The sequence below is a fragment of the Callorhinus ursinus genome, unplaced genomic scaffold, assembly GCF_003265705.2.
Source record: "Callorhinus ursinus isolate GAN/ISIS: 27379988/994484 unplaced genomic scaffold, GSC_fseal_2.0 scaffold27, whole genome shotgun sequence".
Taxonomy (NCBI): Eukaryota; Metazoa; Chordata; class Mammalia; order Carnivora; family Otariidae; genus Callorhinus; species Callorhinus ursinus.
In genome coordinates, this window is record NW_027397089.1 from 14710440 (window position 1) to 14726916 (window position 16477).

The 16477-nt window shown below is 39.4% G+C and overlaps 1 protein-coding gene across 22 annotated transcripts in view; it reads right to left on the reverse strand.

Annotated features, from left to right (window-relative positions):
• PLEKHA5 (pleckstrin homology domain containing A5) overlaps window positions 1–16408 on the reverse strand; it is a 238691-nt gene extending 222283 nt beyond the window's left edge. For 5 of the 22 annotated variants that reach the window (XM_073877911.1, XM_025879921.2, XM_073877912.1 and 2 more), the window contains exons 1-3: window positions 16111–16369; window positions 15891–15970; window positions 13491–13548 (exon numbers count right to left, since the gene is read on the reverse strand). In XM_073877911.1, coding sequence (XP_073734012.1) covers window positions 13491–13548; window positions 15891–15970; window positions 16111–16202 — 230 coding nt within the window. In that variant the 5' untranslated portion in view covers window positions 16203–16369. Of the gene's footprint in view, window positions 1–5481; window positions 9054–13490; window positions 13549–15890; window positions 15971–16110 lie in introns of those variants that run through there. The other 17 variants (XM_073877902.1, XM_073877904.1, XM_073877899.1 and 14 more) reach the window with 10 other exon arrangements.
• Window positions 16409–16477: the final 69 nt, after the last annotated feature.

The window sequence follows — 16477 nt, forward strand, 5'->3', positions numbered from 1 at the left end:
CTACTTTACTCTTTAAAGAAAGCCTTTCTTAGCACCACCAGGCATTTCACAAATACAGATTTCTAATTCCTAAATCACAGGGCTTTCTTAAGTAGAAAACAACATTTATTTTTTTTTTAAGATTTTTGTTTATTTATTGAGAGAGAGAATGATAGAGAGAGAGCATGAGAGGGAGGAGGGTCAGAGGGAGAAGCAGACTCCCTGCTGAGCAGGGAGCCCGATGTGGGACTCGATCCCGGGACTCCAGGATCATGACCTGAGCCGAAGGCAGTCGCTTAACCAACTGAGCCACCTAGGCGCGCCCCAGAAAACAGCATTTTAAAAACCAAATATGTATATTATTAAATGTACACTATATCATCACCAACACTTTTTATTACACATAATAGTGTTGGTGAAGTTCCTACCTTCAAGAGGTTTAAAATCTACACAGAATGAAAACTTAAAATGCTGTTTCTGAACCACTGTTAGTAGGTCATACATCTTAAGTTGTTTCCCAGCATTAGTAACACTGAAATGTATTCTCTTTTTACCCAATGTTATGAACTCACAAAACAAATACCCGTGTGAATTAAAATTAAAAAAAAAAAAATACCCATGTATTTTATACCTATACCATGTTCTACAGTTTTTCAAAGTTTGTTTACATAAATTACCTCATAACAACATCAGCCTATATAACAGGTAAGGCAAGAAGAAACTGGTACAAAACAGGATTAAGAAATTTTCTTAAATATGGCTAGTAGAAGTAATAGAGCCAAGGTCTGACCCATGGCTACTCTCTATTTCACTAGAGTACTCAGTGCCCATAGACGTACAAATTACATACACACTGTGTCACAGGAAGAAGCACATTCCTCTTGGCAAATCCAACTGGCTGATAAAGGGCCTACCTCATATTGTGCTCTGAACTCGTGGCTTTCCAGGTGGATGTACACTAGACTTCCACTGGGTTGTGAGAAACAATATTTAGCACCCCTATGTACATTAATTTTTAAATCATGGTAAGAAAAAATAAGCTTTACTAATATGTAAGACATGAACTGACAACAATACATGTATAATTTATAAATATACAACGGGGGTGTATAATCAAAAACTATTTGCCTGTAGGAGTACACAGTCAAAATACTTTGGAGATCTCTACTAAGCTAACTGGCTCAGACATCAAAAATACAAATGAATATGACAGAACAGAAAAACAGAAAAAATACATGGAAGAGGCAATTACAGAAGACATTCAAACTGGCAACAAAGAGAGGAAATCTTGCCAAGCATAGCCAAAACCAAGAACATGCAAATTCAAACAAGATACCATTTTTTGTCCATTAGATTAGCCAAAACGTTAAGTCTGGTAATACCAAATCCTGGCAAGAATACAAGAGAGGATAATACCATACACTGCCTGGTGTGAGGATAAAATGGTAAAGATTTTTTGGAAGACAGCTGGACTACTGTAAATCACGAATAGTAAAACCATTTATCTGGATGTGCCTATCAAATGTCTCCAGTAGATGAACCAACTCCAATTCCCAAAGGCATTCAGGAATGGGATGCACTGGTACCTGGGGCTTTCTGATTCATTATGCAGTCAGTTTTGCACAATGTGTCACTTTTTATCACTTTCCTATTTTTTGTGTGACTCCATAGACTTAATGAAAAACAGTGGTTTTTCATTAACCTTGTAAATATGCATTTTAATAATTTCAATATTTAGACCGTATTTGTGATGTACAGCACGATTTTACTATATTTATCAAAAGCTAAAATATACACATGGCCTAATCCAGCTATCCCACATTTAACATTTTCTAAAAATATCTGCAAATAACCACAAAGTTTATGTGTGAGTATGTTCACTACGCACTTTTAGAAATTGAGAAAAAAATTTAAAAACCTAAATGTCCAACATAGGGATATGGTCAAATAATCAAACCATATTTTGTAGCCGCTGAAAGAACGGTGCTGACTTATATCTACTAATATGAAAAGATTTAAGATATTTATTTTTATATATATTTTAAAGATTTTATTTATTTATTTGAGAGAGAGAGAAAATGAGAGAGAGCATGCGTGGGGGAGAGTCAGAGGGAGAAGCAGACTCCCCGCCGAGCAGAGAGCCCGATGTGGGACTTGATCCCGGGACTCCAGGATCATGACCTGAGCCAAAGGCAGAAGCTTAAACAACTGAGCCACCCAGGCGCCCTCTAAGATATTTATTAAATAAAAAGTACATCTAGTATAATCTTTTTTAAATACAATCTCAATTTTGCTTATATATGCACACGTGGATGCAAAGAAAAGGAAGCACAGTATGTGGTGGGAGGGAAAAGTATAAAAAGGAGACTGCACTACTGTATCAGAGGAATAACATGTTCCTTTAAGTCTCCCTTAGAATGCAGACTGCTATAGTGCCTACTTGGAAATACTGCCCCTGATAATTACTGTCTGGAATCATGAGTTGATTCAGAGTTCAAGCTGACAACTCAGTCAAGCACTTAAAATCTCCCCCCACACAAACACACGTGCAAACGCATATGTAGGTGAGACAGTTATCTGTCTTTCTGTCTACCTATCACTGATATACTACATCAACTGTATTGTCAATATGAAACCAGGATGAACAAAAGCTTAAGACTCAATTTACTCAAGTACTCAAATGTCTTTAAACTTATTCGACCTTACATGCAAGCTCATGAACTGCTTTCATTTTTTAGGTTTATAGCTTTATGATATAAATTCACAGACACTAAAAGATGGTAAATACAACCAGTATACCCACCTCCTAATCGAAGTCCTTTAAGCTTATAGTGCAACGTGCTTTCCTACTGATCCAGGAGTTGGTCTCCAAATTCTTCTGAATACAGTGCTTCAAAATGCTATTGCTAATCAGTCAGAGCTGCGATCCTAGATGTAACTTATTTACCATCTCTGGTAATCTATTACATCAATGGTCTGCTATGACCACACCTACTGGTATTCACAGGCTTGTACAGTCCTCTCCCACTTTTGATTTTGGTCTTGGTTTGTGACTCGCTTTGACCAACAGGACATGAGCAAGCATGATGTAAGCAAAGGTTTTATAAGTGCTTGTGTACTAGGGCTTGTCCTCTTGAAATGTTCCTCCTTAGAAGCCAGCTGCCAAGGAGCACCTGGGTGGTTTAGGTGGTTAAGAGTCCGACTCTTGATTTTTGGCTCAAGTCATGATCTCAGGGGTGTGAGATCAAGCCCCGCCACAGGCTCCGTGCTGAGCATGCTCTCTCTCCCTCTGTCCCTCCTCCCAGCTCGTGCATATACTCATGTGCTCTCGCTCTCTCACAAAAAATAAAATAAAATAAAATAAAATAAGCCAGCTGCCATGTTATAAAGAAACTCTAGATAAACCACTAAGTGATGAGAAGCCATGAGGAGAGAGACACTGGATATTCCAGCCACAACCGAATTCCAGCTGAATGTGTTTGCTGTGTGACCTCAGTTACATCACAAAGAACAGAAGAACGGTATAGCTGAGCCCAGTCAACCCAAAGAAAGGGAGAAACTATAAATGATTATTGTTTTAAGCCACTAAGATTTGGGGTAGTTGGTTATGTAGCAAAAGATAACTGGAAAACTAATCCCTATTCTAAACCACCTGCATCACTAACAACAATCCATGTAGATTCTCTACCAGTTATCTTTAAATTTCATCTGTCCAATCAAGAGTGTTAACTGCAGGTAATGGAGAAATGGTGGCACTTTCATATGCTCTCATATACTGCAGGAGAGAACATAAATGTATACAAATCTTCTACAGAGCAAATTGGCAAAATGTTAAGGTACTGAACCTTTTAAAAAGGTCACATCCTTTCCCAATAATTCCAAGTCTAGGAAACAGACATGCATATAAGAATGTTACGTGGGATTTTTTTCACAGCAAAAAGTAGGAAACATAGCCACCTAAACATAGAGAAGCGATTAAATAATTCTATGTTCACGGGACAGAACATCATAGTTACTAAAGAATTTTCTAATGAATACATAACCATGGGCATACACAATATTTTAATGGAAATAGTATTCAACACTACATTAGCAATAAGACCCCCCCAAAATATGTGCGTACAATTAAGCACATATACTGAAATATTAACAGAAAGTCTCTAAGCACAACAGGACTGGGTTATTTTTCCTCAATCTCCTTTGCTCCTGACGGCCAATAAGTGTAGTTTTTATTGTTTCTCCTTCAGAATTCAACACTTGGACTCCATTCTCCCAGGTCTAGGCCTGACCCATCCTGCTTACCTTTTCAATTACTCCTTCCGCAAGGTACGGCAAACAGCGTCCTTGAGGATCACTGATACTATCATTCTTGGAATTCTGCAGATGCTCAGGTTCACTGTCCTCCCGGCCCTGCGCATGTGGCACTATTTATAAGGGAGGAGCAGCAGACCTCTAATTTCGTAGTCTTTCACACCTTGGTTTCCTACGGTGAATTGGACCTTTCTTTCTAGTCACATGGTTTCTGGAAGGCTTGCCAATAGTTATTTTGGCTGCAGCCAAGGACAGAAAATTACTGAAGACCAGAGGGCAAGTCTTTACCCCAGCAAATGGGCATGTGATCCAAGGTGGTCAAAGTCCTGTCCAAGATTTTTTTTTTTTTTTAATTTGGGAATAGAGAAGAAACCTTGGTTAAAAAACTGAAAGGGTATAATTTGGGGCTGAGGCTTAATTTTTCTGGTTAAGTGGAAAGAAGCTATCTAAAGCAAAAAAAGGTAAGAGCCTTAAAGAATTCATTTGTATCACTCCTGGAATTAATGTGGAAAATAGTTTGGGTCATTGACATTTGTAACAATAAGAATCCTGACTGGGTGACAAGTGAGAAGCAGAAAAATGCCCCAGGATGTCCAGATCTGAGTAAAGACTTTTTTTTTTTTTTTTTACAATCTATAATAGGTCTTCATTTCAAACATCTAATCGTCTATTATGTGCCGGATGTGGGAAACATAAAGATTATTACAGCTTCAAAGAGTTGGGTCCTTCTGAAGTTACTGGCCACTTCAGAGAATAATTCCCAAACAGCCGAGAGACTACTCCTAAGTGGCTAAGGAGTTCTCCAACTGGCTCTAAAGCTTCCATCATCTGTACCTCATAAGAACTACTTTCTAGGCCCCTCAGTTTTCTATAGGAGCCACTGATGTCTGTATATTGAAGATTTGGTCTACATTCACTTTACCCATACTAGTACAACAGTATAGACTTCCAGATCTCCCTTGCTCTCTAGAAGCCACATTGGCCTGAACTGTGAAAGTTTCTAAATGCGAATGCCATGGCCAATGGCAAGATCTAGATTTCAGCTGCCTTCTGACAGGCATCTCAGGTCCCTGCATTCTCTTGGCTTTGTCATGGATCAGGTCTACCATCAAGCCTCTAGCAGATCCTACAAAGAATCACATAAACCAAACTCACAGATGATTTGCTAATTCATATTGGGATAAATGTCACATGGACAGGGAATATCGAAATTTCACAAGGAGGCAAATTATAAGGTTTCTGAATAGCATGGAATTAGGCTGACTGTCATCATCAAAGTTTAATCAACAAATATTTATTGAGGAACTACTATAAGAAAGGCTTAGGCCAAGGGGCTAAAAATACAGCAATGAACAAGACCGCTTTTCATGAAGCTTACCTACCATACCGAGTGTGAGCAAACAGGTATTAAACAAGCATTCCCTTGATTCTAACATGTACTTTTTAAATATACTGTTGCTGAAATGAAGATGGAGAGATTTATTTAATATGGTCACAGTGCTCTCTTTCCCCCTGAAAAGCTATTAAATCAATGGTAACTGATAATCACTGGCAGAAACATGATAATTACATAAAAAATTCAATATTTAATCATAATCTTGTTATATGCTAAGAAGAAAAAATATTAGGAGAAAATCTGATGGGGACCAGAACTTACTCTGGAAGGCTCTGTTAGCTCCCCAAAATCTCCTCATAACACAGTAGTCAGAGTGATCCTTTCAAAGGGTGAAGCCGGATCATGTGCCTCCTCTGCTCAGATCTGCAGGGGCACCCTATTTCCCTAAATAACAGCCGATTACACCAACCAATGACATCCCCAAACAGTACAACCCATTAACTTCTCTGATTTCAACTCCTTTCTTCCCGCACTCATTCCTCATCATTCCTCTCCTGATACATCATACCCTGCTCTATTTTTTTCTTACAGCATTTGCATATTATTACATATGATAAAAAGTACTTATTTAACTAAGGCTTACTTTGATATTCTGCCCCCCACCCCCGTCCCATTCCACAGAAGAATAGTTTTCTGGTCTACTATGTTTAGTGATAGATCTTAATCACTAAGGCATATTTAGGAGTTCAAAATGTGTCGAAGAGAATCAGAAGAAAGAATATATCCGTGAACAAGTGATTGGAAGACCTTGCACTGGGACTGAAATAATCATCAAAACCAGTTGGTGAAGCCTTGCTCTCTATTTTTTAGTGGAGAGTAACTTCCTCCTGCAGTTTTTCTCCTTTTACTCAATTCCCAAACCACACCAATCCCACCCAAGTCTTCAGATATAGCAAAATTTTCACTCAGGTTATGGTCCAGTCTCAAGCCCAAGATGCTATTTATTCTTCATTTTTTGGATGATTTTGTACTGCTTTGTACCGATCCACTCTGGGAATTTTACCGCTGAACTTTCAAAGGCAGGCTTATTCCTCGTGTTTGTGAGAAAGTCCTCTTCCAGTAACTCTCATATTGGGCCAAATCCATACAACATATCTGCTCAAAGCATGATGCATACTTCCGAGAGTTTAACACAGTCTACCAATATGTACTTGTGATTTTTTTATTATCGTCTCTCCTACAAAATAACGGTATGCCCTTAAGAGCAAGGTCCATGTCTGTCCTTCACAAAGCCTACAGCGCCTGGCACACAGAAAATACCCAATAAGTATTTGTTGAACGAATAATTGGATGGATGAATACAACGTTTCTGGCTTGGATGTATATGCATATACAGTCTAGTCAACTAGGTAGCTGAGATAGGATTTTTTGGGTAGAGTGAGTTGTGCTTCTTGTTTATGAAGGAGAAACAGAAGATATTGTTGGGAGTCCTTTGGAAAGGCCGATTTTAGCCACCTAAAATGCTATGTCCTCTCAACCAGCTCAAAGACCAACTCATGATCAACACTTCCACCTAGAGCTTCTCCCCCCTCCCCCGACATACTCCCTTATTCTGGTCAAGGGTACCAATCATTCTTATAGCCTCTCAGACACAAAGGCTTTGAGTAGCTTTTGACCTCTTTCTGTCAACCTCCTAGCTCAGCAAGACTCCTAAAGCCTGTCAACTCCTTTTAAATATCGTTGATCAATGGTCTCCTTCCTTTCCATTCCTGCTACTACCAACTTGGTACAAGCAACTAAACTCTCAGATTATTATAGCAACAGATCCAGAACTGGTCTCCGTGATTCCAGGTTTGCCCCTGTCTAATCCATCCTGCCTATATTAAAATCTCCTTAAAACCTTCACTTTACACTACTAATGCTATACCAAAAAAAATCTGCCATGGCAACCTAGAAAATAAAAATCTCAGCCTGACATCTGAAGGCCAGACACAATATAGCTCCAACAGTATCCCAGCATTTTCTATGTTAACATCACTCACCAGCACAGTAGTTCTCACTAGTCATTACACGCATTATACACGTTCCCACCCCCATGAATTTATCCTACCAGTCATTTATATGAATGTAGAATTCTATCTACACCCTCAAGTCTAGCTCAACTCCCACATCTTCCTTTAAGCCTTTCCCAGACCTCCCCACTTAATCTGCCTCTTCCTCCTGGGCTTTCTTATGACACCATCTGACAGACAACTAGGACCTTTTTTTTTTTTTTTTTACACTATTAACTCCAATTTACACATACACATATACACATGTAACTTTTCACACTTAACCCCAACTTACACCTATCTGTTATGGAAAAGTAAAAGGGTCACAGGAGAGGTGCCTTCATCAACAAATGCTAATAAACCCTTTATTTTTCCTGGACAGACAAAGGTGGCTATACAGGGATGTTTAGATCTGGCTAATCTCCAGGACCTCCAACTCTTACTCTTCTAACCAATTTTGTATTTTTCTACTCCTTGTTTTTTCCCTTTCCTAAACATATACCAGAGCTCTGAGAATAAGAAAAACTAAAGAGGTCTACCACATTAAGGGGAAAAACATTTAAGAAATCCAAAAAGGGTTCTCAAAATGCAACAACCTGAGGTGTGGGGAAGCCTCTTACTCCGTCCCAATTAACTCCTTCAAAGACTAGAAGCGAACATCACCATCATCGACACGACTTACTTAGAGACCGACTGGATGCTATACATTAAGCTACACACTGAAACCACAAAGAGACACTAAGCAGGCCTGGTCCTAGCATTGGTCCTTGGGCTAAAAAGAAGGACAATGGGATTCCACAATAAAATCCACTACGACTGGAAGTCCCAGCTTCCTAATCTTGACATTCTAAATGCAATTCATCATTGAAACTTTCCTAAACTGTCACAGAACACTCTACTTTTCCCTTAAGAAGATACTATTTTTAAATTACATAATTGTTCCATTTTTTGTTTTGTCTGTTTCTACTACCAGCGTATAGACTCCAGGAAGGCAGTCTCCTCATTGTATTGCAGAGCACCTGGAACAGTGCTCATCATTTACTAAGTACTCCTGAGAGATTGTAAATGAATGACCACATTCTAAGACCCTGTTAATATAATACTAGTCACAAGATTTTTAGGGGGTTAAACGAGCTTTTAGTTGTAGGTTGGCCTACTAACCTAACCACTGTACTTGTTTCTATGAAATGAAACCTGTAGTGTCAGGCAACCCACTTATGGAGAGATACATATCATAGGGCCTGTTTTTAATGCCCCATATTTTTAGGTATAGAGGGGCTTTAGTGCAGAGATCTTAATTTGAATGCTAGTGACTAGTAGTGAGGCTATATGACCTACAATAGGCGCTTAACCTCTTCAAGCTTCAGTTTCATCATCTGGGGGAAAAAAAAAAGGAAAAAGAGAACAATAAAAGGCCACTGTGAAGATTAAATTCATCTAATGCTATGCTGAAGGACCTAGTTCCCACCATCTCCCTCTTTAACACACTGCCCGTTTTTTCCTATATTACAGACTCCTTGAAGTTTGAAACCATAGTTCATAGTTGTGCTGTACCTAATGAATTAGCATAAACTGCTTCACACACATAAGAATCACATATTATAGTCTAAAACTCTGTTACGAATATAAAAAAGAAATATAACATCCATGAATTGTTCTGAAACATTATATTGCTATACGCAATTATAATATTACAGTATCAACGTACCCAACAATTTTAAATATCAAATATGTAGTAATATAGTCTAAGATTCTTGGTGGCAGTTATGTTACATTCCCTATCCTTGCTCATAGTTCAAACTGTGATAATCTATGAAGAAACACATTTTTTTTCCTCACTTGCAACCTTAAATGGCTATGTCAAACTAGAATTCCCTTTACTGCAGGTTGGTTTGAAATTCCAAGCACACATTATATCCAGCTATCGCAGATACTGAAATGAAACTTCATTAGTCAAAAATCAAACACTGCTCTATTTGCATATCTAAGAAAAAGTTCAATTTTCAGAACTTAAAATTTTAAGTCAAGAAAACAAGCAATATGAAAATATAACCTCACAAAATTTACATACTACTTTTATTACCCTGCAAAGACGTTTTTTGATTCCCAATTCTGCCGCATAAGACAATGACCTTTAAATAATCAGAACAAAGTTTCTCACTGTTCAGAGAGCATTGTTTTAAGATTTACTTGGCACTTTAAGTTAACCATCTTAAAGCTCTGAAGCACAAATAGTCAGTGACACATCCATTTTAAGCTATATGACCTGTCATTACAGAGTCATTAAGCAATAATTTCAAGGAGCAAGCAGAAAGCTTTATAACTTTCAAATATATTAAGATTATCCTCTGTACTTCATAAGCTAAGTTATTTGGATATTTAAAGCTACACTTCATAAATTATAAAATTCACTGATAATTTTCTGCATTCTTTCTAAAGATAAATAACATGAATTAACTGTTAAAAAGCAATACAGAAACCCAATAATCAAATCAAACACTATATATATGTGTTTTTATACATACACGTGATGATTTCTAAGCTGGCTAGCTTAAGGAATACAGAAAAAATATTCTTCTCAGAAAGAAATTATTTATCTTTATGATAAATAATGTCCAAATATTAACATTTTTTGACAAATGGATTTAAAGTAAAATACATTCTCTATATTATCTATTCTTTTACCTAACTGTAAACTTTTATTAAAGAACCAATTTCAAAAATTATATAAAGTAAACTGATTATCCAATTCAACTCTATACAACTCTTAATTCTGACTAGGTCCTTTGTTGACACAGCTCTCCAGAGAAGATATGTTACAAAGCACAAAATGCAGCAACAGAAAGAAAGCACACACAACTCTGGCACTACCCACTTCACACTCATCTGTGGTTATCTATACAAAGTTTAAAATAGTTGGCATGATAGGAAAGCTAAGTAGCTTTCCATATTTCTCACATCATGTCTTCTTGGCCCTTGAGTGAATCATTTTGCAGACTACTACAAATTCCCAAAATATTATAAAACCCAGAGAAATTTAAAAATGGGATGGAATTCAGAAGTTGCCATTTCCAGCCAGCCTAATTTAAAGGCATGAAGACTGAGCTCCATGGTCTTTAAAAAGGTCAAGACACAGCCTAGCTGTGTCTTACCTCAACTCCAATCCTCTTTCACCGTACTACCCCCAGAGATGCAACGGTCATTTGGTGATAACACCAAAGTGTTATCCAAAAATAAATTTTTTTTGGCAGTATGCCATTTTGAACCACCACCAACATTTGTTCAGAAGAGAAATAATCTGAGAGTTAAATGTACCTTTGGGAACAAAAGTAGAAACTCAAGCTCTTTAGGTCTTTCTTCTTGTTAAGGGAACCTTCCAGGAGCACCAGATCAGGATTAGCAGGAGCATCAACACATCTTTTATTGATCTATCTTCCCTCTTCCCACAAGAACAAAACCCACCCTGTTCACTATATCACAATGTTTCTTTTAATTTGATCAATAACCTCCTTTCTTCATCTAAGAAAGAACCAACAATGAGAAATACATCCACCAACATCAATCACTTTCCTACTTCAGACTCCTATCCTTTCTTCTCTGAACACTCTAAATATAGTTCACGTTCCTGCTGTTTCTCATCTTGATGTCTTTGCAGACTATAAGCTCCAAAGGCATGTTTCTGTTGTTTTATGTGGTGTGACATGGAGATAGTAATTCTTCTGACTACTTCTATGAATAAGATGAGATTCAGACATGACAATATATGTGAAAGCACTTGGTAAATGGCAAAGTTTAAGGCAAACGTAGTGCCCCTATCATAAGAGAATGATAAAGCATCCCTAGTTGCTCATATACAAGTTAGCAAAAAATTTCTAGGAAATTACGGCCTACATTAGCAATTTAACTAATCTTAAAAGAAATGAGTCTGATACACCCAGAAAGAAAAAGTAGTAGCACCTAACATTCAGCAAATCATGTATTTGTCCATGATCGTTTTACTTCAGAGAAGTTTAATGAGTGATATATTTCTATAACATGCTCAATTTTAGAACAAATCACTTTCAAATATAAACTATTTACTTTCAGGCACAATTATTGGTTGTCTACTAATATCACATGATTAAAACCCCGCAATTTAAAAATGCCATCAGAATTAAAGTAAAATTATTATAACTTTCTTAACATTGTCCTCATTTTCCTGAGAAACTTACTTGAGCATGACACTCAAAGAAGGTTCTAATTTGTTTGAGTCAACATAAAAGAAAATCTAATCAAATGGCTAGTAGAACAAAAGAAAATTCAGTCTTTTTAACAGCTCAGTTCTGAAATACAACATTTTCAGCCCACACAGAATAACATTTTGTACTATCGAATAAAACATTCATCTAAGAATGTACACATTCACAGGAATTAAAATATTATTGAGAATTACATTGTTACTTCTATTCTTATAAGATTAGCTAGGGCTTAAGGTACAGTAAAATTACATTGGATAAAAATAAATAAACTCTATCAAAAAAACTTTCTTCAAAAATATCAATACTACATCCAAAAAAAAGAAGCATCCCTTTTCATGGCAATACAAACTCACTTTAATACAGGATGAAAATAGCCACTAGGAAAATACCTGGTGACTCGGCACTTTATTTATGCCTTTATTTTTTAGGCCATCTAATAATGTATAGCACAATCTCTAAATAAGAGATGTAACTGAAAAATATCCAGAGAAGAATCACATCATGAAATCTTCTATGCCTGGATCTTCTGCCTTCTCTATTTCTATATCCAAATGCAATCATTCCTAATACCTATAAACATCCCTTGACATTTTACATAAATATCATTCTGAAAAATTTTAAAACCGTACTAGTAATTATAATTTAATGGAATTATGGTGTGATCTTAAAAATATCACTTAGTAAAATACCTTATTAGGCCCAATGAAATAAAGGTGACTTTAGCTAGGTATCTGTTATTATTAATAAAGTATTGGCATCTCAATCAAATCTTGTATTTCAGTATTCTTTCAAGCCTCAGTTCCTTAAAATTAAACAAAAAATTTTAAAACAAGCTCTTAAGTAAATAGTTTCTAATTTAAAACGAATATAAAAACCACCTTTATTTTCCCCTTGGGAGGTAAAAAAATCTTCCTACATACTGTTGACCTCAAGCATTGTATTTGTCTCCAAGTACTACCAAATGAACACAGAACAGAAATTAGTTTAATGTTCTATAGAATTAAAAGTCAGGACAAACTGGTCATCTCTCCTTTGTAAGCTCTAGTGAAAGCCTTTTATTCAATCACAAACAACCATAAAACACTTGTATTTTAAGACTTATATTTAAATAAACTAAGGCAAATTACAATGCTCCAACAGATGTTTGTGAAATAATTATTTATTTGTTTGTTTTTACTTTCAGCCCTGTCATTGTTCATCCAACCATAACCCAGCTTCACATCACTTTTGCTTCTTATTAACAGCTCTGGTCAAAATACACATGAACAAAATTCACTTTAAAAGAAAAAAAAATATGTTAACATGCTAAAGACAAAATACTATAATGCTCTATCACCCAGGACCAAAAATGTAGTTGTGGCCTTCAATGATCTAATTTCCAAATGTATGAATGTCCAGGCAAATAACATAACTATATGAGTGTCATCTTTCCTCTCAAAATTACAACACTATATAAAGGATAAATACGATAGACCTTAAAAAATTATGACCATATCTAGAGATACAACTATTCAATGGAAGATTAATTACAGCATTCAAATTACCAAGGAAAAAAATCGTAATTAAAAAACTCACTTTATATAGTATCTTGCACCTTCAAAAGTATATGCTTCTTCCCAGCCAGTAGGCAAATCTAAAAAACATACATTTCACAGTTAGTATTACTTCAATGGGATAGCAAAATAAGTTTCAATCCATTTTAATTATTCATCTTCATGATCAGCTATTTTCATTTATTAAGTAAATTTCTAAAAAAAATGTTGGACTGGTAACAAAACTCATAGTCAACAAAATACCATTTTTAGGAAAATGGCGATTCAAATTTAAAGCCACAAGAAAACAATGAACAATATCAGAGATTATCTTACATGATTATACACTTTAATGATCACTGAAAAAGAACTACTCTCTGGCATCCAAAAAAAAGCAAGGGAAGCCTTCTAATCCCACGTAAAATACCCATGATGGTTGGCCAAAAAAAAAAAAAAACTCTGCGTTAAAGGCAACACCTGCTTCTTCTTAGGTATACTGTGTCTATTTTAAGACCAAACCTTTCAGCTACATAAACGAATCAATCCAGGAAGTGTCACTGATGAGAAAAAACTTCCTAAGTCCTTAATTAGGGGGAAAGAGCTCTGCCATCACATACTCAATACAGGTACGTTTCTACAGACTTGACTTCAAGAGATGTGAAGTTTCAAGTAATAAACCTGGGCACAATTCAGGTGAATGATGGTCATTTTATGTGCTACACATTACCAATGACAAGTGGCTTGGATTTAACCGTAATATCTCTCTGAAATAAAAACCAATGATGTGTGTACAAAACCACAAAGTCAAAGCAAAGTAAACCAAACCAGGAAAAAAAAAAAAAAGATCGTGTCTTAGAAATTAATGTGAAACCAAAGAAAGAATAAAATTTTTCTGTAGTGTGAATGTTTTCAAATCTGTGGGGGTAAACAGGATACAAATTCGTATTACACATAACCAAAATAAGCATGAAATAATCCCACAAGATGATTAGGATAAATAATTTAAATACCATATTGTCTTTTGTGAAATAACTTTATTATCCATAACGCAAAGAGGCCATGAGAGTTTAAATATATATGCAAAACACTGAAAGGTATACTTAAGTCAGAGACTGCAACGGGCTGTTAAGAAATATGACTGTGTATTAGTCAGAAATGCCTTAAAACTGTAACCTCACCATGCTTGCTACACCAGCTTTCCCTTTCCTCCTCCACCTTTTTGCAAATATGGAAATTAGTCATTTCACTGAACTCCAGAATTTAATAGAAAAGGCATGCTTGTTCAATATCCTGGCAACTCTAAGAGACTCACCGAATCTCAGAGTTGGAGAGAAAGTATCCCAGAGGACTGCTGAAGCCAGCCTCACCTTCGACCCAAACAATTCTCAAGCCTTTCCAATCACCAGAAAGAGAGGTAGGCCAGTAAGAGAACTACATGTTACATTTCAAAGACAAACAAGTTTCACGAATGTAAACAAAGAATGACAAAAGACAGCCAGACCAGCACTGAAGCTACCATCAACCTTTCTCCAGCTCAACTCATATTCAGTATTCAAACAAGCCAGCAAAGGCACCGACCGGAGAGATCTGCTTCCCCGCCGACCCTCTCCAATTAGGGCACAAATGCCCACACGCGGGACACCCCCTAGCACACCCACCGCCTCCTGGCGGTCTGTGCAACCTCTCTACCGCTGCCGGGGACTTTGAATCTCGCCCGCTAGCAACTGCAGCTGCAAATGCCTCCTCCGGCTCCGGCTGCCGCTCTGGCGGCAGGAGGAAAAGCGCCAAGCGTTTCCTGAGCGATTCACTGTCACACAGAGGATCGCAGCACCCCCAAACTCCTCTCCTCCTCCTCCTCAGTCACCTACCCACAAGTCCCACCTAGGAGGAGGAGGGAGCCGCACGACTGGAGGCAGCTGTCCGGGGAGCAGGGAGAAGATGTGGATACCATTATCCCGGCGGACGAGTGCCAGGGTCCGGGGCTGCAGGGAGGGCAGTGGGAAAGGACTTCCTAAAGGTTGAAAGGGAGTGAGGTCAGGGGGTGGGGGTGGGGGTGGAAGGATTCAGGAGTGGCTGCGGGAGGAAAAACTCGGGATCCCAGATTCCTGGGAGAGGGGAGTCGGCCTCCCTGGGGGCGTCGGTGGGGGGGCGGGAGGTGTCCAGGTTGGGAAGGGGGAGAGGGCCCAGGAAGAGGGCGCCGTCTCCAAGCGGCGATGAAAGGCTGAGGAAAGAGAAGCGTTCGGGGACTCGAGAGAACTCCCGCGGCGGGGCTCCTGCGGCCCCTCTACCTGCGGCCGCCCCCGCCGGCCTCCGCCCCACTTCGCCGCCTCCCGCGGACGGCGTCTGGGGGCAGGTTGCGGGGACGCGGGCGGGCGGCCGGGGCTCTGCCGCCTCCTCCCAGCGGAGCCCAACTCCGCTCGGGCCCGGCCGGGCTCAGCGTTACCTGTGCTCTGCCGCCGGTGTCCGGTAACCACGGCCTCGCCGGTGACGGGGTGCAGCCAGGTGGTGCTCTTCGCCTCCTCGCTGCACGGATGAGAGAAGGGGCAGAGACGGAGCGTGAGTGGGGCGCCGGAGGAGCTGAAGCGGCGCAGACCCGGCTCCCTCTTCCCCTCCCGCCAGCCTCCCGCACCCTCCGGTCCCCCGCGCCGCCCCCTGTTCTTTACTTGATGAAGAAGACTCGGCCGCCCCTGGTGATCCCGTAAGTCCAGGACCGGGGCAGGGAGCAGATCCACTCCAGGTTCAGATCCGCCGCCATGTCTGATCCCCAGCCGCCGCCGCCGCCGCCGCCGCCGCCGCCTTCTCCTGCCTGCAGCCCCGGCTGCCGAGGGAGGAGGGAGGGAGCGAGCGAGCGAGCGAGCGAGCGAGCGAAGGGAGCGCGGAGCGAGCGCGGCCGGAGCGCGCCTCCCCGGCCCAGCGCGCCCCCGCGCGCGCCCTACCCCCTCGGGCGGCGCCCGCCCCGCCGCCCCGGCTGGGTCGGGCCCGCGTCGCCGCCCCTCCGCATCCTCCGCGGCCGCCGGCCGGCCGCCCCGC